The 21571-nt window shown below is 32.5% G+C and overlaps 2 protein-coding genes across 3 annotated transcripts in view; both read left to right on the top strand.

The window, feature by feature from the left end:
• The window catches only part of LOC111694954 (F-box/WD repeat-containing protein 11), a gene marked incomplete at its 5' end in the record, with an annotated part of 62259 nt that overhangs the window by 14089 nt on the left and 26599 nt on the right, over window positions 1-21571 (top strand).
• Window positions 1925-20409, top strand: LOC111694953 (uncharacterized). Its single transcript, XM_023464039.1, has 14 exons — window positions 1925-2661; window positions 3440-3541; window positions 4697-4791; window positions 5638-5701; window positions 6202-6327; window positions 6867-6909; window positions 8100-8220; window positions 8322-8384; window positions 10728-10877; window positions 13285-13338; window positions 15497-15591; window positions 17444-17518; window positions 17810-17864; window positions 18849-20409. Exons 1-14 carry the CDS (start codon window positions 2058-2060, stop codon window positions 19968-19970), a joined length of 2769 nt encoding a protein of 922 aa, XP_023319807.1. The 5' UTR covers window positions 1925-2057; the 3' UTR covers window positions 19971-20409.

Genomic DNA, 21571 nt, shown 5'->3' with positions numbered 1-21571 from the left:
AATAACCCCAATAACCCTCCTTATATCCGCCACTGGTTTTACTAAAAGTAAAAAGGGGTTTCGGCAGAATAGAATTAAATATACTTGATCTGATTTTTCTGCAGTTTTTTGCACTTCAAACCCTTATTTGTGAAGTCGAGTCTAAAACTTTATTCCTTCAACTAAAGTTAGCTTAATTTTTAATATAAAAATTCCAATATTTTTGGGAGAGAAAGGACTAAGTCCAATTGATGAAACAGTATTAGATTTAATTAGATTTAATTAGATTTAATTAGATTTAATTAGATTTAATTAGATTTAATTAGATTTAATGCTACTTTCCAGAAATGTAGATTATATTCTAATAAAATAAGGTTTCTTTCAGCAAACAAAAACACATTATAGATATGAATACTTACATTTCCATTAAGAAGATGATCTTCTTCATAATATTTATTGTAAACATGGTCATCCTTAGACAAATATCATTAATATTTGTATAAAGTTTTCATAATCTTAATGTTTTCTAGAAATGGAAATTTTTCCTTGATAGATATGCACTAGCTGTGGTCCTATGTGTTACTTTTAAATTAAATAGTGCTATTATATGCAAGTCTCCTAAGGGGGGGGGGGGGGCAAATTCAGAGCATTTAACTTCTTGGATATCAGACAAAAGTCGCACAAGTATAAGATACTTTAAAGGTACACCGCAGTATACAGTCCAATCACCTAGCAATTGCTTACTTTAAGTACTACTTTGTCTCTCCTTCAAACAAAACTCTGCAGTGAGCTTAATAGGGAAAATTAGATTACAGCACTGCAATAATATTTATTTTATTGTGGTGGGGGATTCTCCTCAAACTTATAAACAGCAAACCATTTTTGTCCTGTTCTTCAGTCTTCACTCTTCAGTTTAAGATTTGAAAAGTTAGCTCTGAGTTCTAGGGGGAGGGCTACGCCCCCTAGAACTCAGAGCCATAGGGGGGCACATGCCCCTTGCCCAGTATCCGCGCGCCCCTGTATCAAGCACAGCTATGAGTGACGTAGTCAGTGATGATCCCCTCCCCTGCACCTGCAGTTTCTTCAACGATCGGTATGGGGGATTTTGCCTGTTAGAGAGGGGAGGGGGGGTAGTTTCGGGAGGAAGAAAGGCAACGCATTGGGGAAAAAGAAAGTCGATCAGCTGTTTTGCCGCTTTGCTTTTCAAACAATTATTATATTTTCTCCGATTCAAAACAAAAATTTAAATAATGTGTTAAAACTTTAGAAAAATTATGATCCTCATATAGCGAACCCTGGATTTATATTTTCTACCTGCCCTTACTTGTGTACACTACGTGACTACAGTCTCACAAATCAAACAAATCAAATGGACGAAATTGACGTGAAGCGAAGTATTGGCAAATCAATATTTTTTGCTTCATTATAATTGATTTTTCTAAACCAACGGGCGGGTTAAATTTGGCAAATTATTATTTCTTTTATAGTATTAGTTGAAAGTATATTTGTGTACTTGTTCTATCCCTCACAAATTCCAAGACATAGTTAATAATTATTGGGGTCTGTCCTAGTGAACGATTTTTGGACTCACCCCCGACTCCCCTCCTATAATCTTTGTTCATCCCGAAATGTATCCCCACTTAATGGGACTGGCGTCGTAATTTAAAGGGACCCTTTATTTAAAGTGGGACATGCCTGGTTCATAACGGTAACCGTGAAACCCAAATCGAATCAATAATGCTGAATAAAACGTCATTTTTCTGGCATTCTGATAAAGTTTTAAATGTTTCTGAATCAATTAATTCACAAATCATTTTTCAGTAAATCAGGTTCTGGTAATTTCCTAGAGAACGATTTTTGGGAACGATTTTTGGAGGGGGGGGGGGTCCAAAAATCGTTCTCTAGGACGGACCTCAGTTTCTGTCCTAGAGAACTCTTAATCTTATCAATGGAAGTATACATGACATTTTGTTTACAGTCCCTTTAAAACATGAAATGGGGATATTTACTCTTTTATTACTAAATCAGTAATTTTCCAAATGAAGAACTATGTTTTCAGAGAAGTATAAAATGATGTAATGGGTAGGGAAGAAGAGGATGAGATATCCTTGACTCCTAATCAGGTTGACCCCTCCAGCTATTCTGGTAAACAGCCCAGCACTCCCTGTCTAGATTCTCCGCTACAGTTTAACTACCCACAACATTTACCTGTCCTAAACCCATCTCCGACCCTGAATTATCAATTCTCTCCACAATGTCCAAGCACCTCTCAACAATATCCAATCTATGGCGCGGACGAAAGATTGTATCTCGGGCGATCTCAATCCGTTAACAATCCTGATTTATCCCTGTACAACCCTAGCTCTCTAAATCTACAGTCACGAGTTGCGGGGAGTATATTTTCTCTTTCATCTACCTCCCAACCATCCATAGGATTTGGAACGGACCATTCTATTGCTGAAAGATTGAATGAATGTGAAGTAAATAAATTATATTCTAAAATACCTAAACTAGAATCTATACATCATAGTAGAGATATGAACCCACAACTAGTTCCTTGTACAACCAACTCCAAGATGTTGGAGAATAAACCCGCTCCTAGCTGTCCTGTGAATACCTTACACCAGACCATACTGCCTAGTATAGTGGAGCAAGATAAAAATATTGAAACTAAACCTCAAGGAATTTATTCAGTCAGTCATTCTTTCATTCACCCTTCTTTTCATCTTTTTTCATCCTTTTATCTTTGATTCATTTATTCATTCATTCATCCTTTTTTAAATTCGCAAGTACAAAAATATTCAAAAAATCGTTTAACACGGCGTTGATTGCAATATGTGGTTCATCTTCAATGACATATTTATTTAAAGGGACTGTCAAGTAATTCCAAGTTTTAAAAAGGGGGATGCCCGATTCACAATAGTGCCCATAAGACCATTCTCTCATCATTAATATGAAAGACAGCAGTTTTTCTAGCTTCAAAGATGCTTAATTCTGTATATCCTCCATCGTTTTGGTTTCTGAAATTCTGAATTGTCATCTTTATGGAGAACTCGAAATGTAAAGTAATACATTTATAAAGTTAAAAATATGTATATCACATTCTTTTTTCTAAAGAACATACCAATAAATTTAGATTGACGTGAATTTACGTGAATTTCCTATTTAACTTAAATTCGTCTTAACACTCTACCTACATACTAGCCAAATTGGTTTTGTTTATATATTTTTTAATCTTATTAGAAAGGAATTTTACGAAATTGACTAATTAAAGATTTATCAAAGTAATAAGAAACATTTTTTTTTTTCATGCAAGCTTTTACATATTACAATGTACATTATTGTACATTTAAGAGGATTATGATAATTCTTTAGTCGTTATTTTTGTCATTAAAAATCATACTGTTTTGAGGTCGGCAAAATTTTCGCTAAAAAATGATGAAATGAATACGGTTTCTAGGAGATATAAGATGGGGTACTATGATCCCCCTGATAGGGGGTAGTGCATTAGGATGCTGTAATGCCGCAGGATCAAAACCGCTCTTCCATCTCACTTATACAGGTTCAATAATACATCATTTTACTGTACAGTGTACAATTTTTACTGCATGTTTCATCTATGGTTCAATATTATATGATAGTACTGTACAGTGTACATAATTTGTACTGCATGTTTCATCTATGGTTTAATATTATATTATAGTACTGTACAGTGTACAATTTGTACTGCATTTTTCATCTATGGTTTAATATTAAATTATAGTACTGTACAGTGTACAATTTGTACTGCATGTTTCATCTATGGTTCAATATTATATCATAGTACTGTACAGTGTACAATTTGTACTGCATGTTTCATCTATGGTTCAATATTATATCATAGTACTGTACAGTGTACAATTTGTACGGCATGTTTCATCTATGGTTCAATATTATATCATAGTACTGTACAGTGTACATAATTTGTACTGCATGGTTTCAATCTGGAAAATAATTTTATTTGGGTTATCTGAAGGTACAACGTTTGTTAACAAATATTTTGGGAGCCAAATACAGAATCAATATAATTTAGGAAAATTCGAAATGCTAATATCTTAATTATTCAAGAGAAGATTATGCCAAGCATATTTTTTTGTGGTGGGGGGGGGGGCAAATTTGTCGTTGCTCCCCCTTTTAGAAAAAAAGGGTGCACCTGTCCTGCACCCCCCTGGCTAATGGCCTGGTTGATACAATTTCTACATTTTTTTGAGTAATTGTTTGTAATACTCTTAAGGAATGATTTTTTGGAGCAAATATTTTTTTTAATCATCCCCCCGGCTCATGAGGGTGTGTCATTATTAAAAATATTTACCCCTGAATATTTTTGAAACTTTCTACCTTTAGATTTTTAACCTTTTTATTGATTTTATTTGAAAATTTTCCATTTTCCTCAATTTTGTTAATTTTGTTCAATAGTATTTGTTCTAAATGGCCCAGTGATTCCTTTCCAAATAAATTAAGGATTTTCGAAATATACTATTTTTATTTTTTTCCAATATATTAATAAAATATTCCATGATTTCAGGATTGAGCAAAAATAAACTTTAAATGTTCACAGTTTCAATTTTTTACTAACATTTTTTGTTCTTAGTAAAAATCGTATATTTTTAAAATCAAAACTAGTAATAAAGAGGAATAAATAAACATATATATATATCTTGTATTTGCTTAATCCTAGCTTTTGGAAACAATGAACGCCATCTCTGTCGATACTGGCCAGATGTTCCCTATATAGATCTGGAGAAGACAGAGATTCCTCAGGAGTTTACCAGGGTAAGTATTCCCTATATAGACCTGGAGAAAACACAGATTCCCCTGGAGTTTAGAAGGGTAAGTATTCTCTATATAGATCTGAAAAAAACGCAGATTCCCGTGAGTTTAGAAGGATAAGTATTCCCTGTATATAGATCTGGAGAAAACACAAGATTCCCCTGGAGTTTACTAGGGTAAGTATTCCCTGTATATAGATCTGGAGAAAACACAAGATTCCCCTGGAGTTTACTAGGGTAAATATTCCTTATATAGATGTGGAGAAAACACATATTCCCCTGGAGTTTAGAAGGATAAGTATTCCTTATATAGACCTGGAGAAAACACAGATTCCCAGGAGTTTAAAAGGATAAGTATTCCTTATATAGACCTGGAGAAAACACAGATTCCCAAGAGTTTAGAAGGATAAGTAATAAGTATTCCTCATATAGATCTGAAGAAAACACAGATTCCCCTATATTTTAACTTTTAATTGTGGCTCTATCTGTGAACATGTTCTCTTCGTACAATAATAAACAAAAATAAAAAAAAAATTCGAGAAGTTCAATGTTTAATTCGTGGATGCTTTAAATTTTACTTCATAAAATTTTTTTTGGCGACAAATTTTATAGTTCTGGGCATCATGTGAGATGCCTCGACAATTTTGGGCCCGATCAGTTCAGCCGTTTTGATGATGTTTATTGGATTCAAACAAACACAATGACAGACATGTAAAGTTTATATATAGAAGTTAACCATAAACACAGACAAGCTTTAGATGAAATTTCAAATCATTAATATTTTTTGTAAAATCTAAGTTACGATTTTTTTGATTTTCAAGTGAATATTTCTTTAACTTTGATTATCTAGGATATTGATTTCATCAACACAGTGTGCCCCTGCGCTGGATTATCTATGCTAAATACGTCAAAAGGTAAACAACGAAACTAACAGTTTTCCTCTTGTTTTCAACAGATTTTTTAGTGGATTCCAAAACCAGGATTGACGGATCCAAACAAATTTTTCTACTGGAATGTAACCTCTTTTATTAAACTTTCCCAAATTTAAATTTGTATATTTTTCTCGGGGCAAATTTTTTCTATTTTATTAGAGTTAGATGTTTTTTTTTGCAAGTTAAAGGTTCCCCCTTTTTTATTTATTTTTATGTAAAGTTTTGACAATCATTAGACCGAAGGATTAGCCCTGGGAACAATGAATGCTAGCATTTGTTTTCGAAGATAAGGAAGGGGGGGGGGGTTGGACATTAAGCTGTCAGGTTTTTTCCTTTTTAATACTTTTTGACATTTCAAATATATAAATCCCAATTTAGCAACAATAAAAATTGTATGAAATTCCCTATAACCTGGGGAAAATTACTTTTGAGGAAGGGGGGGGGAATTTTTAATAAAATGAAAACATCGTCTTTTATTCTAGGAGAGAAGTCACGAGGTTCAGATGCTGTGCAGAATCAATGGATGATACGATCTGCTGTTTTTGTCCTGGAAACTATAAAACCTAAATGTTTCTGGGGGGAGAACGCTCCCGGTCTTTTTACTTCAGGAATACATTTAATACATTCAGTACATTCAGTACATTCAGTACATTCAGTACATTCAGTACATTCAATACATTCAGTATATTTAATACATTCAATACATTCAATACATTCAATACATTCAGTACATTCAGTACATTCAATACATTCAGTACATTCAGTACATTCAATACATTCAATACATTCAGTACATTCAATACATTCTTTACATTCAATACATTCAATACATTCAATACATTCAATACATTCAATACATTCAAAGCATTCAATATATTCAATACATTCAATACATTCAATGCATTCAAAGCATTCAATACATTCAATGCATTCAATGCATTCATTACACAATGTTCTATAACGAGTAACTTCCATGTTTCTTTCCCAGCACTCAGAAATTCTATTAAATATGCTTTTACAAATGTTTTCCATTTTTCCGTTCGTTCATTTAAATATTTTTAGCTTGATTACGAATTTAACGTGATGTTGTTTGAGACGTTCTTTGTTCCATTAAACCATTTTATTTATTAAATGTTTTCCTGCATAGTTGGAGAAGAGATGCTGAGTACACTTAGAGAAATAGGATCAAGGTATTGATTAAGCATTTACTAGTAGTAGTACCCCCCTCCACCCCTCCCCTGCATAGTTGGAGATGAGATGCTGAGTACACTTAGAGAAATAGGAGCAAGGTATTGATTAAGCATTTACTNCCTTCACATGCTAAAAGCATTTATCCCCATCCCACATATGCCAGGAAGATTTATAATTCAACGTTAACCCTTTTATGTGTGTTTTACATTTTTTTAAGGGGAGGGGGGAGAGGTGTTAATCCATATCCGTATAATTCAAATTAAAATTTGTCCACTGAATAAATTTGGATTTTGAATCTTAAAAATTACTGCTCTAATATTTTCAGACTAGGTTTAGATTTGCCTCCTTCAAGAAGAATTCTTAAATTCATTTATCCATTTAGTTTTTACTTACATTCTCTGCGTTCATTTATTTTAACCAAATGCAGCCAAAATTTAGAGAAAAGTAACTTAACAACATTTTAGAACACTGCCGTAGCGCGGTAGCGGGGGGGGGTGGTCCGATCTTAATCCTTATACCTTATATTTTTAGTCTATTGAAGGTAATCGGGTCTGAGGGGGGGGGGGGGTATTTTCAGGAAATTAATCACTGAAATAGTAGGCGAACACTTGAAGTTATATTAAAAAAGGACAATTTACTTTTAATATTACCTTTCTTTTGAATTGAAGTTACAGATAAATACATTTGCTTTCTTATTAACAAGCTACTGAACATATTGTTTTTTTCTAGCTCGATAATTTTTTATTCCGTCAATTTCCTTCATTGTTTCTGAAGCAAAAATGCGCAATTGAAAAAAACAAGTATTTATGGAGGTTGATATATTCAATATCTCATGCTTCTTGATCAAACAAAGTCAGTATTGGTACCGTTGTGAACCCGACATTCCACTCTAAATATAGAGTCACTTAAAATTATCTCTTATACATTTCCTTTAAAGGGACTGTAAGCTTAATTTGAAGTGACCTAAATGCAAAGATGATAATGCATGATTCACAACGGTACCCTCTTACACTTTGTCGGATCAAGTATGAAATAGATATTGATGTTTCAAATATTGATGTTTCTAATAGTTAGAAAAACGACAATATTTTCCACATTATTGATCAGATAAAGGTTTTAAGGGTACCGTTGACATCTTTGCATTGAGGGTCACTTGAAATTACGCTCACAGTCACTTATAATTTTTCAGGTTCAACTACTCCTTTTCTGCTGTGAAGACGAATACTGAGCTCCATGGTATCCCGCAGCGTAGAATCAGAACTTTCTATTTCTTCTGGAGATCAGAAACTGTCCCTATCCTCTCATGGAAGGTTGTAAAATCATAAATATGTTAATACAAATTCAGAAAGTTACAATATTTGACTCTGACTGTAAAAAATCTTGTATTATATTAATTTTTTTTTTGTTGTAGAAAGTTGGTAGAAAGAAGCTGGTGGAGTTTCTTTCTGAAATCCCTAGCTCGGCCACACACCAGGCACATTTAGAGTTCAACATTTTTGGATTTTTAAAAAAACTTTTACTTTTGTTAGTGGTCTTGCAGTGCAGAGGCGTACACATGGGGGAGGGTGACTGTGCGTTGGATCAGTAAAATCTAGGCTTTCAGGCCCCAACGCGTGCTGACTGCTGAGCCCAACCCCCTTTGGAAAAAAGAAAAAGATTAAGCCCCCCCTCCTGGAAAAAAATTCCTGCCCCCCCCCTTGGAAAAATTCCTGTTTACGCCCCATAATTTTTCAACATCATTCCTGCCATCTTAAATTAATTAACTTAAATTAAAAAATAATTTTGTATTTTAAATTACAATTTTGATTAAATAAAAATCTCAGAACTTAGCGACGTAAGAAACTTCAGAAATGTGCGTAGAATACATGTTTAACGGGGGGGGGGGGGAGGTGGAATGTCTTTAATAAAAGTTTAAATTCATTGAAAAAGTTGCTAGAAAGTGAATTGCCGAAAATAAGATTTAGAACAAAGTTTTCTCTTTTCAATTTTATAATTACTAGGCTTTTAGAGCGCTTTGCGTCCATCTTCTATTTAAATTGTGAACATGTTCTTTTTGTTTACATTTTAAAACAAAGAAGAAAAAATTTTTGCGGATTTAAAAAAAAATTCGCGGATTTTCAAGAATTTCAATTTTTTTACAAAATTGAAAACCTTTAAAACACTTTTTTTTAAGATTTTTATCATTCATAAACCTTCCGTGTGGTCACGTGATGTCCCACAAAAAATTTGACCCCGATCGGTTCAGCCGTTTTGACGTTTATTGGATACAAACAAACAGACAGACAGACAAACAGACAAGCCAAATTTATCTATAAACTAGCCTTATCTTCTAAATTAATTGTGAACATGTTCTCTTTGTGTACAACGTAAAACAAAACAAAAATAATTCGCGGATTTTCACAAAAAATTTCGTGGATTTTCAAAATTTTAAAAAATTTAATGGAAATCGAATTTTGATGGAGACAAATATTTGAAATTTTGATTTTTCATAAACCTTCCGTGTGGTCCCTTGATGTCCCACAACAAATTTGGGCCCGATCGGTTCAGCCGTTTTGACGTTTATTGGATACAAACAGACAGACAGACAAACAAACAAACAAACAGACAGACAAGCCAAATTTATATATAGATTAATTGTTTAAATTGTAAAATATAGAAGATTTTGCTATTTTTAATAAATATATATATAAATCAATAATGAATAGCGAATTCGTTACTGATACCCACTTATATATACAATACATTCAAAGCTAAGGTTCAAAAAAATATTTTTAATCAATTGATTTTCATCTAATTCATTCTTACTTCTATCTACGTTTGACATCTTTACGAATAAAACCTATTTTATTTTTTTCAATATTAGTGTCAAATATATAGTTGTGAATTCATCGTCAAAGATTACTACGGACAATTCCACGCCAATTATTTAAAAAACGTAAACAATAAATATGAAACTTTCCTTTTCTTTTCCCTTTCCTTTTCCTTTCCTTTTCCTTTCCTGTTCCTTTCCTTTTCCTTTCCTTTTCCTTTTCTTTTCCTTTCCTTTTCCTTTTCCTTTCTTTTTCCTTTCTTTTTCCTTTCCTTTCGTTTTCCTTTCCTTTACATTTCCTTTCCTTTCTCTTTCCTTTCCTTTTCCTTTCCTTTTCTTTTTTTCTGAATTGGAGAGAAATATTCTCAAGCCTTTATTTTTGGAGGTTTTTAAATATTACCTCCTTAAACACTTAGTTTTGTATTTTTTTTATTATTATTTATAAATAAATAATTTCTTACTTAAAAAAGATGCCTTAAAAGGAGTGACCGGCAATGAATGGTAGTTGAACTTAGAATGCAGTTTTGTAAAGAATTTTTTTAGGATTCATTTGAGACCTATTAGACGTTTTTACGGTGCAAATTTGTTCAGAAAGAGTGCGAATTCAATATTTAGAATCCTCCTTCATCGTTCATTCTGGAGAGATGATTTTGAGAATCTTTTTTTTTAATGACGACGACGAAAAATGTAAAAAATATTCTAAAGTAAATTTATTGGACGTTGAGGAATATATTTTTAAAAAGAAATTTGTCAATAAATCAATGTTAGAATCAATTTTTTTTTTTTATCATTAAATTGAATTTTTTGAAATCCTAAAAAATTACTCTACAATACGGCATTCTCAGTTCAACTACCATACATTGCATTGCCGGTCACGCCTTTAACATATTTTCTTTGCGAAAAAGTTCCAGAAAAAAGTTTCCCAGATAAAAATTTAAAGGTTATTTTTATACAAACTGATGAAAACCCACTTAATTTGATTTTATTCTGAACTCAAAACTGTCCCAGGATTGGTACATGACTCCGGGTCTAGCCTCGGATAGGTTTAAACCCTACCTGTTTGTCCTGCAGAGGGAGGGATTATCTCACGCAGAGTTCTCACAAAAGTTCGTCAAGGGAACCATCACGGATTATCTTTTCAAGGCAAATCTTATTCAGGTAAACGTCCACATTTTATTTATTCATTTTCTCTCGTTTGTTCAGGGGTGTGATTTTCTCGAAAAATCTTTTTTTTCTTCCACCCCCTTTTGAAAATATTGTTTCCTCCAGTTGTTAAAAAAATTTATATAAGTAATTGGGGAAAATAAATTATGTTTAGATGAAAATTAATGAATTTTCTTGTCCAATCAAAAATAATTCAAAGAAATCAAAAATATTTCTGAAAAATATACACCCCTGCATTTGTTTGAAAACACTACGAAGTTCAACTCAACGATCTACCCGTGGGACAGAGTAATAAATACATTCATCGTGTTTTTAGACAATAAAGCGAAGATTACCATGACAGAATTTATCAATCATTCTGGCTCTTCGGGAAGTTTGTTGCACCAATTTTATTTTTCACTTTCTTGGGGATTAACTTTGCCTAGAAACTAAACTTTTATTGATAAAATCAGCCCACTCATGAGTTATGATCGAACATACAAACAAACTAATAAACAATCAGAGATTTTTACCTTAGATAAAATATGCAAATGTATGTCAATTTTTTGCATATAGTAGTTTTACATTTTAAACATGTTACACATTAATAATGTATGTGAAAAACTTCATTATCAAACCATGAGTTATGATCGAACATACAAACAAACTAATAAACAATCAGAGATTTTTACCTTAGATAAAATATGTAAATATATGTAAATTTTTGCATGTAGTAGTTCTACATCTTAAACATATATACATTAACAATGTATGTGAAAAACTTCGATATCTAACCATAAAGGTGGGGAGGGGCGGAGGGAGGGGGATTTCTAAACATTTAATCTTTTTGTTGGAATAAATTGGGTTTCTAATTATTTAAATGATATGTTAAGATATTTAAATCTTCCAATCTCGAAATATAATTGCTTATTGGGCTGAAGAGAGGATCTATGCATTTATGTCACTATTAAGATTTATCCATTTTTCCCAGTCAAGGAAGTAAGGACATTTTACTGTTTAATGGGGTAAAAGGACATATTCGACGACAAACATCCGGGTCCCAGAAAGTAGTACGAGGAATTTGTCAGTCCAAACTGTCCGAGAAAACCCAAAAAGCTTGATTTTATAAATATTGTCCCAAAAAATCTAAATTTCCCTATGTACAATCGTATTGGGTGTTAAAAGCGAACAGTAATTATTGTAACAACACCGAAGTAAAATATACAGAAATTGATCTGCAAATCTTTATTTTTCATTATTGTCCAAAGTTTTCACACTGCTGAAAATGGACCATCAGGTTTCAAGTCAAAACACCTAAACTTTTTCTTTGGATTATGTTTATATGCAGGCTACTGAGTTATATTCTAGTTTTCAGAAAATGCCACCTAGGGAATTTTGAGCAAATTAAGATTTAAGAAATTGTAGAAATCAAGTGCATTCACAGGTCTTAAATTAAACTAAAATGTCATTTCAAGACTTTAATCTGCTTCTTCTGGGTTTCTTGACGATATTTTTTTAACAGTAAATGACATGGTCTTCAAATTTTTATTTTTCTTTAACAGTCAAGAAACTTATTGTAGCAAAAAATCAAACCCCTAAGTCATCTGCATGACTGTCAAAATGCCGCCCGAAAACGTTTTTTTTATGTAATTTTTACTGGTTTTACTTCAAAAAGTCTTTTTTAGGCAGTAATTGGGCAATTATACAGTTCACTTAAGGCTTTGATTTTTATGCTGAAACATGTCTTCTGACTATTAAGGAAAATTCTCAAAATTTGGGGACCCTGCCATCAACGGTTCTAAAAATATCACAAAAACACAGAATAATCTTGATTAATCTTTAAACCTACATTAAGATTGAGTTTAGACTTTAAATGCACTTAAGTTTTAAGATTTATTTAAACTGGATTTAATTAAAATTCTGAAAATTTTCTGAAAATTTAGATTATAACTCAGAAGCCTGCATATTAATATATTCCGAAAAAATATTAGGCGTTTTGACTTAAAACCTGATGGTTCATTTTCAGCAGTGTGTTTCATTAAAAATCTATTGATATATAAACGAGTTAACAAAAAATATCCGCGAAACATTATCAGTGCACATCTTAGCTAAACCCACAACAGGACAACACGTCGACTGAAGTCAGCTTTTCCCCGCAGGGTTAAGGGTTCTAAACTTTAGAATTGTGGATATCTAGATCAATGCTTAAACTTCTTGTTTTTTTAAAGCTGAAACTTAGTTTATTATTTTATGAAAGTGTCTAAAACTAATTTCAGAGTGTCGATTCAGAATGGTTTTTTTTTAGCCCTCTTTTAAAAATATATCTCCCCCCCCCCTGTTTTTTGAAATTGAAGGGAAAGGGGGATTAATTTTAAATTGTCTAATGAACCTTGATCCTTGAGTTCTAAGTGAGTTTGTTTAGGAGTGCATTGACTGGTTGAAGATTCACTATCCTGAGGAGGGATTTTACGGACAGGAAATTCAATCAATCAAATAATCAAATAATTGATAAAATCAACTAATTTGTTTTAAACAAATTAATATATCTGTTAATCTGGTATTAAAAAATCAATAAGCCAATTAATCCAAAAATTGGGTAGTCCAATAATCAATAAATCAATTCTTCAATTAAATTTTTAATCTTTAGTCAAACTTTATTCAATACTTAATGATATTTTATTCATATTTGGTTTCAGAACAGATCTATTATTAACTATTATCATAACTTTACAATTAAAAGAAATCATATTCCTTCATTCATATATTTATTCAACTACAAAGCATGAGATATTACAAATAAGCAATCACAATTTACTATGCAGGTTGGACCCGCCTAACCAGGGTTGGTTGTTTTGAGTGGTTGGCCCGAAGTTAATTAACAATACTAAATATAATTGGTTACACATATCAAGATATGTTTTTGGATAGGTAAGGAGTTGATTGGAAGGAAGGAGATTGTCAGGTGATCTGTGATAGGATGAGATCAGAGGGGTTTTTATGTAGAGATAAATAAAAATACAGGGTGTTAATGACGGCAGTTACAGAAACAGAAATAAGCTAACAAAGTTTCAGTTATTTTATTTTTTTATATAAAATTGATTCACACGATATACATCTAGGTTTTTCGCATTTAAACCTCTCATAATTCTCAAGATAATTATTGATTACTCTTTGTTTAAATATTTTGCAGATTTAGTTTCTTTAAGGTCAATTTCAATAGGAAACATTGCAGACGGAAAGCTTTCTAAATTTTTGTTTAAAACCCGTTCTAATTCATATGATTTTGTTCTATTCGGTTCAGCTAAAGACTTAAACATATTTTGGGAGGAAGAGGGAAGGTTATCATTAAAGTATCTATGCATAAATGTCAGAACACAAAGTTTGTTTGTATCATCAAGATTAAGAACTTTCAGTTTTGAAAATTATGGATTTGAATGTACCTTGAAAGTACTATTATTAACCGCTCTGATTGCCTTTTTTTTTGCAAAGATCTGATTTTTGCAGTTTAGAGTTTTTAACACCTCCCCAAGTAACAATTCCATATTCAATATGAGGCCTTACCAGAGAGTTATAAACAAGTAGACAAATATTTAATGGTAAGATATTCTTAATTTGAGACAAAGCAAAGATTGAGCTAGCAATTTTATTCGAGATATGTTCAATTTGAAAATCCCAGTTAAAAATTCGTCAAGTTTAAGTCAAACAAATTTAAAATATTTGTTCACACAGTCATTACCAATCCTTTCCAAGTATCTCATTTCCTATTGATATATTACAACTGTTGGGGTCAAAGTGCATATTTTTATTTCTAAATACTATATACTTTGTTTTGGAGACATTTAGTGACAAACGATTTGCTTGAAACCATTTTGGTGCTTTTTTTAGTTAAGTGTTTGCATCAAGTATTAGGCTTGCAATGTCAGGAAATGACTTTAAAAAACTAGTATCATCTGCAAAGAGGCTGGTGAAAAAGATATTGCATAGGGGCAAATCGTTTATATAAAGCAGAAACAGCAGGGGCCCTAGAACTGCACTTCCTTGAGGAACACCACATGTTGTAATTTTTTCTGTTGAAAAAGCTCCATTTATTTATACATATTGAGTTCTATTAACAATATAATTTTTAAACCAGGTGTTGGCTACATTTTTGAAACCATAATGATTTAGTTTTTTAAAAGTCTAAATCACAGCAATTAAAAGCTTTCTTGTTCACAAACCCTGGTACTCAATTTTAAAAGATGGTGTGAGTAAAAAAGTAAAGGAAAACGAACTTTAGGGGTATGATGCAATTTTAAGTGACCCCCATGCAAAGATCTCAATCTTCGATTCACAACGGTACCTTTGAAACCTTGAACTGATCAATAATTTCAATAATTTGGAGGATATTTTTTTTTCTTAGAAATAGAAATGCACAACTCACTTTGGTATAGAGAAACAACTATTTGAAATAATCAGTTTTCAACTTTATAAACATTGATGTTTTTTTCATACTCTATTTGCATGGAGGATCACTTGAACTTACAGTCTCTTTCAGAAACTCAATAATAATAGGACAGGAAAAGAATTACATACTTTAAAACTAAAACATTAATCAAATCATAAATTATATTCTGATTGATTGATTGATTGCTCAGGCTGGTGGGAAGAAATGTCGAACCTTTATCCAATATCTGGAGCACGCAAGGATGAAAGTAAACAAGGGTTTAGGATACTGGGATGATTCACCAAGGTTAGAAATATTTCAATTTTCCACCAGCCCCCCCCCCCCTCGGGCCTGTAGTTGCCCTTCCCATCTCCGTTTCCCCCCCCCCCCTCCCTCGGGGCTGTAGTTACGCCTCTCATCTCAGTTTTCTATCTTGAAAAGAGTTTTATTTCTGCCAATTCCCTTCTTGTCTCTGATCTCTGATCCGCAAGTTGCGACTGTTGAGAAATACCATCTTTGTGCAGACGATATGAAACTGATAAAAATGATTTTAGAATAAATGTTTTGCAGAAAACTTCTGAAAATTCAGGTTTTTACACTAATTCAGTTCTTTATTTACTAAAGAACATGCTTAGAAATTAAAATAAGCACCAGAAAAATATGCGGACTTGAAGATTTTTTTTATTACTTAGCACGAGTTTATTTTTCTATACAAGTTACTGAGAAATTCTTAGAAAAAGCTTTAATCAATCTAAGAGAGCTGGTGTAGTATTCCTGCTTGTTTAAGATTTAAACCTTTTTCATTTCACCTAAAATTCAGTCACAAAATATTTAAGATTACGAAGAATTAGTAGAAAGGAGTTTTTTCTACCGAGTTTTTTTTTATACAATCAACCAACTTAAGAAATGCTTTGATTCGTAAGAATTTTACACAATTTATTGCAATTTAGGATAAAATAATTATTCGATTTTTGCTCGTGTATACAATTTGTACAATATTTTGTTAAAACTAGATTTCTAGGTTATAGGTTCCCCTTTTGAATTTAAAACTACAATGTTTGTGTATTTTCCATCAAATTTGTTTTACGCTAGATTTCTGCTATATTTTTGGAAAAATATCTTTAGACATACTCACATGTTCAGTTGCGTCAAGATTAAAGAAGCTTAATTTTGGTTGAACAACTTTAATTTCGTATAAATAATCCTGCTGCACTTGGAAGAATTTTATTGTAATAATATTGAAAGAATTCATCCATTTTTATTTTCACAATACCATTAATTTCAAAAAGAAACTAGGTAAATAGAAATTTGACATTGAGAAATTGTTTAAACAAAAAGTGTGTGTAAACTAGTAAACTACCTAGTGTAAATTACTAGAAGTAATGAGAATTTAAAATCGCTGTAGCGCCCAAGAAATTAGAAAACACTTTTGTTTGGATCTTATGTTAAGCATATATTTGTGAATACTTCAATTACTATCTAGTTTTCCGTATATTTTTTAACAATTTATTATTTTTGATTTTTTAATTTTATAAATTGGATACTGTTGATACAGACAAATTCTGATTTGCTTCATCTTCTTGTTATTGTTTCAATCTTATTCTTTTCTTCCCTTCTGTTGACTTTCCTTCTGATGATTTAAAAAAAAAATTTGTCGAAACCAGTATTTTTTGGGACACTCTGCTCGTTGTAATTATTTGAGTGTATATAATCTTAGCTTATTGTTATTGTTAATACATCAATAACACAATTCAATTTTAGTGTATTTTCATTTATTCTAAATCTTGCTTTTTTCAAGGAAATTCTTTTTATTTTTCATTTTTCAATATTCTGGTGCCCATTAACTAGGTTCGATTTTTTAGAACTTTGAAATTTAAATGGACTTTTGAGCACCACACAAATAAAAACTCTTAGACTGTAATCTGTAAAAGTTTGCATTTTAAACTTTGCAAAAAATTTAACAAAATATAAGAGAGACCCCTTTTTTGCAAATATCTTCTTAATGGTCAATTTGAGTTTGCTCACAAAATTGCACCCTGATCGGTTAGCAGTTTTGACGTTTATAGGACACAAACAAACAAACAAAGAGCCAAACAAGCCATCAGACAGCAGAATTTTAATTATGTTTTATGATTACTGCATGATATCTACTATCTAGATTTGTTGGGTTGGATTACTGGCCAGCTATGATAAGGAAGAGTATGATTACAGCTGTACACCCGGTAGAGGACAGGTACAGTTTATACTTAGAAACTATGTTGTATCCTTGGATCCAGATTTAATAAATAGCTAGATATAGTTGAACTACGTACGGAGACCTAGCTGAACCACCCCCTCCTTAATCCATTCCCCATCAGGGCATCTGTGTTTAACCATCCTATTAAAAGCTTATTGATGTGATTTTTTGAGTTCAATTTATCCAATTTATCAATTGATCAATTTATTTTTAATAGTTAAAAATACTTCTTTTGATCTAATGAATTAAAATTCTTTTTATTATTTTTAACGGTTTTGTTTGGTTTAGATATCTGAATGTTCGTGAGATGATGCATCTAATGGGATTACCCTTGGACTTTCAGGTGAATTAGTAAAGGGACTATTCAGAAATCTAGGTGTAGTTAGAGCTACCAATTATTTGTCAGATGAAATGGCAGAACTGTATTTAGTTCACCCCGGTTATTCTGTTTTTATTTAGTTTATTCATTATGCGTTCCATTATCAATAACAGCTGTGAAAAATTAAATTTAACATTAGCATTTTTTATTCTAAACTTGAGACAAGCGTTCATTTTCCGTTAGAATAGTTTTAAGTTTTACTCAGTTTCAATTTCTATTGTTTGTGCCGCCTAGATTTGGTCTATTACATATTTATGAAATCACTTGCATTGATAAATTAATAAAAGTTATAGCTTATTGTTCTCAAGCCAAAATTATACGTTCTACCTGGTTCATTTATAAATTGTTTGGGTGAAAATATTATTCAGTTGAAAAGCATTCCAATCTTTAGAAATAAAACATCCTTTATCAATGGAGTCAATGGAGAAAATATTTTTGTAATTTTCCCGAGAATAAGAATTTTTGCAACGTTAGTTAAAAAAACATCAAAAACTAAAAAATAGTTTGTATTATTAATTCAAATCTCAAGTCCCACTTATTGTTTTTTGTTAGTCGTTTATAAAAACGAAATAAGTAATTGGGGAATAACTGATCTTAAATTATTGTTCTCTAGTTATTTTCTTAATTTCTGGGCAACTTTGTGTCCGCCATTTTGTTTCCGCCATTTTGTGTACGCCATTTTGTGTACGCCATTTTGTTTCATATTTTTTAGCAACATCGTATTCCAATTTTATAAAATTTTAGAAGGTTAATACTAAATTTGGAGTATTGTAAATATTAATAAAAGGCTTTATTAGAGAAATCTTTTTCCCAGTATAACCAGTTATTAATGTCATTTTTTTCATAAAGTAAATGTATTTTTTTAATATCCACAATTGAGTGATGCATGCCAATTATCTTCTGACATCATGATTGATAAAGAAAAATCTAATTTAATAATATTTTTAGATTGATCATCCGAGAAGTATCAACCATATTGCGCAGAATGTACCGGTGTGTACTGCGCAAGCGTATGCCGAGGAGGTGATCAAGTTCTGCAGAGGCAACCTGGAGATGACGCCGTACTCCTTCATGAAGCAGGATAACACAAACCATCAAACCACCAGTACAGAGTATCCATCAAAACAGATTATGTCGGGAGAAAGTTGGAAGAAAATTCAAGCTCAGTGCACGTCGGTCAGTCCTATTAATAAGAAGAAACCTCCTAAAGAAAAGGTTCCTAAAGTTCCGAAGAATCCAAAAGTTCTGAAGGTTTCTGGAACTTTTAGAGATATAAGAATGGCAATGTTGCTGAAAAAGGAAGAAGCAAGACAGAGGGATAGATTAGCGATGAATAGGTTACAATATAACAACTATGGAACTCAAAATATATTTCAGTATTCTCCAAAATTTGCAGCGTTAACAAGCATTAACCCACTGTCACAGGATCTACGGGTTTCAGGAGAAAACTCCCACGGTCTCACTAAGGTTGAACACTCAGATAAACCTTCTATAAGATGTTTTGTCTGCTCTATAGAACTGAGTCCAGTCACCAGGTGTTTAGTTTATGATCATTACTCAGTTCATTTCCAGGACCAGCTAATAAAGAACAATGGATCTAGATCTGAATGTAGGATCTGCTTGCTTAAATACTCAAAACCTCGACGCCTTGCAGTTCATATTGGTCGGGGGCACTCACTAGTAGAACAGTTTATTCCTCTAACTGCAAGAATTAATCCTAAATCAAGTTTATCAGCTGGCATTAAAGAAGAGGTAAAACCTGAAGTCAAGTTAGAACCCTTTGAGAGGAGAAAAGTATCTGTGACCAAGCAAAGAGAAAAGGTTTGTTATATCTGCAAGAAAACCGTGAGATATAGAAAGTTTAATGACATGTTAGACCATTATTGCAATCACTTGAAAGTGGAACTCAGCGGTTTCAACTCGAATACTTCCTCCTGTGATTATTGTGAGAAAACGTTTGATCCTAATGTTCCAAAAACTTTATACCGACATGTAGGACTAACTCACAAGAAGATTCTTGAATTATCCCAGAAGATGCGAAGTTGGAAACAAATTTTACAGTGTCTTTAGATGTAAGTGAAATTAGTGCCATGTATCCTAAACTAAAAAATGAAACATCAAAAAGTCAGACTAGTACTACAATCGGAGATTCCTCTGGTTATGTAGCCGCTGCTGAAAGTCAGACTAGTACTACAATCAGAGAGATCTCTAGCCATGAAGCTGCTGCTGAAAGACAGACTAGTACTCCAATCAGAGAGATCTATAGCCATATAGCTGCTGCTGAAAGTCAGACTAGTACTCCAATCAGAGAGATCTCTAGCCATATAGCTGCTGCTGAAAGTCAGACTAGTACTCCAATCAGAGAGATCTCTAGCCATATAGCTGCTGCTGAAAGTCGGACTAGTAAGCCAATCAAAGAAAAGGTTTGTTATATCTGCAAGAAAACCGTGAGATATAGAAAGTTTAATGACATGTTAGACCATTATTGCAATCACTTGAAAGTGGAACTCAGCGGTTTCAACTCGAATACTTCCTCCTGTGATTATTGTGAGAAAACGTTTGATCCTAATGTTCCAAAAACTTTATACCGACATGTAGGACTAACTCACAAGAAGATTCTTGAATTTATCCCAGAAGATGCGAAGTTGGAAACAAATTCTGGAGAGTTTGCTAATAGTCAGACTAGTACTCCAATCAATAATGTTTGCATGAATCCTCCCACAGTTGGAACTTCAAAAAATATTGTTGTTATAGAGAACACAACTGATGGGTCTGTTCAAATAGATGGACGGAAAAAACAGACATCTTGCTGTATCTGTTCTAGAATGATCGACTGCTCAACGAGAACAACTTACTATAATCATTTTATTCAACATTTTAGAGAAGAATTGTTAAACATAGTCACAGGTCTAGATTGTCATTTATGTTCTAAATCTTTTCCCACTAAGTACCGGTTGCTGGTTCATGTTGGGGTAAAACATATGAAGCTCTTTGATTACATGCCAGAAAAGGGGATGTATGATGTGGTTTTTGCAAGAAAGGACACACACAAGGATGATAAATTGGAGAAAATGGAGGTTGTTGAAGAGGAAGATGGCGATAATATTCGAGTTGAAAAAGAAGAGAAACATGAAAATGGAATGCAGAAAGAAGAAGATGGAGTGAAGAAAGAAGAAGATGGAGTGAAGAAGGAAGAAGATGGAGTGAAGAAGGAAGAAGATGGAGTGAAGAAGGAAGAAGATGGAGTGAAGAAGGAAGAAGATGGAGTGAAGAAAGAAGAAGATGGAGTTAAGAAAGAAGAAGATGGAGTTAAGAAAGAAGAAGATGGAATGCAGAAAGAAAAAGTTGTATTGAAGAATGAAAAAGTTAACAGTAATGCGGAAGAGATTTTAGAAGTAAATAGCGACAAAGAAACCAAAAATGATTTTGCTGAGAAGGTGGGGGTTAAAAATGAAGCTGTCACTAAAGAGGTTCTTAAAGAAGAAGGTCAGACTTCTAAAAAATCATTAAGAAAGGTGACTAGGATAGATTTGGTAAAGAAAAGGTCAAATCTCTCAGATGAGGATACAGAGGATAGTGGTGTAACAGAGTTAGGTAGTACGGAGGAGGAAGATGATGAAACACCAGTGGATCCTGGTAAAACCTCTGAAAATGAATCCACACAAGATTCC

Source organism: Eurytemora carolleeae, unplaced genomic scaffold (genome assembly GCF_000591075.1).
Source record: "Eurytemora carolleeae unplaced genomic scaffold, Eaff_2.0 scaffold192, whole genome shotgun sequence".
Classification (NCBI taxonomy): Eukaryota; Metazoa; Arthropoda; class Copepoda; order Calanoida; family Temoridae; genus Eurytemora; species Eurytemora carolleeae.
This window is presented reverse-complemented; position numbering and strand designations above follow the sequence as displayed.

Bases quoted from the DNA above. Each gene is read 5' to 3' on its own strand.
- LOC111694953 (XM_023464039.1), top strand. From the start codon at position 2,058: ATGGGTAGGGAAGAAGAGGATGAGATATCCTTGACTCCTAATCAGGTT. The intron at 5,702-6,201 runs GTAAACAACGAA...CTTTTATTCTAG, and splicing joins TATGCTAAATACGTCAAAAG to GAGAGAAGTCACGAGGTTCA. The intron at 6,910-8,099 runs GTATTGATTAAG...ATAATTTTTCAG, and splicing joins CTTAGAGAAATAGGATCAAG to GTTCAACTACTCCTTTTCTG.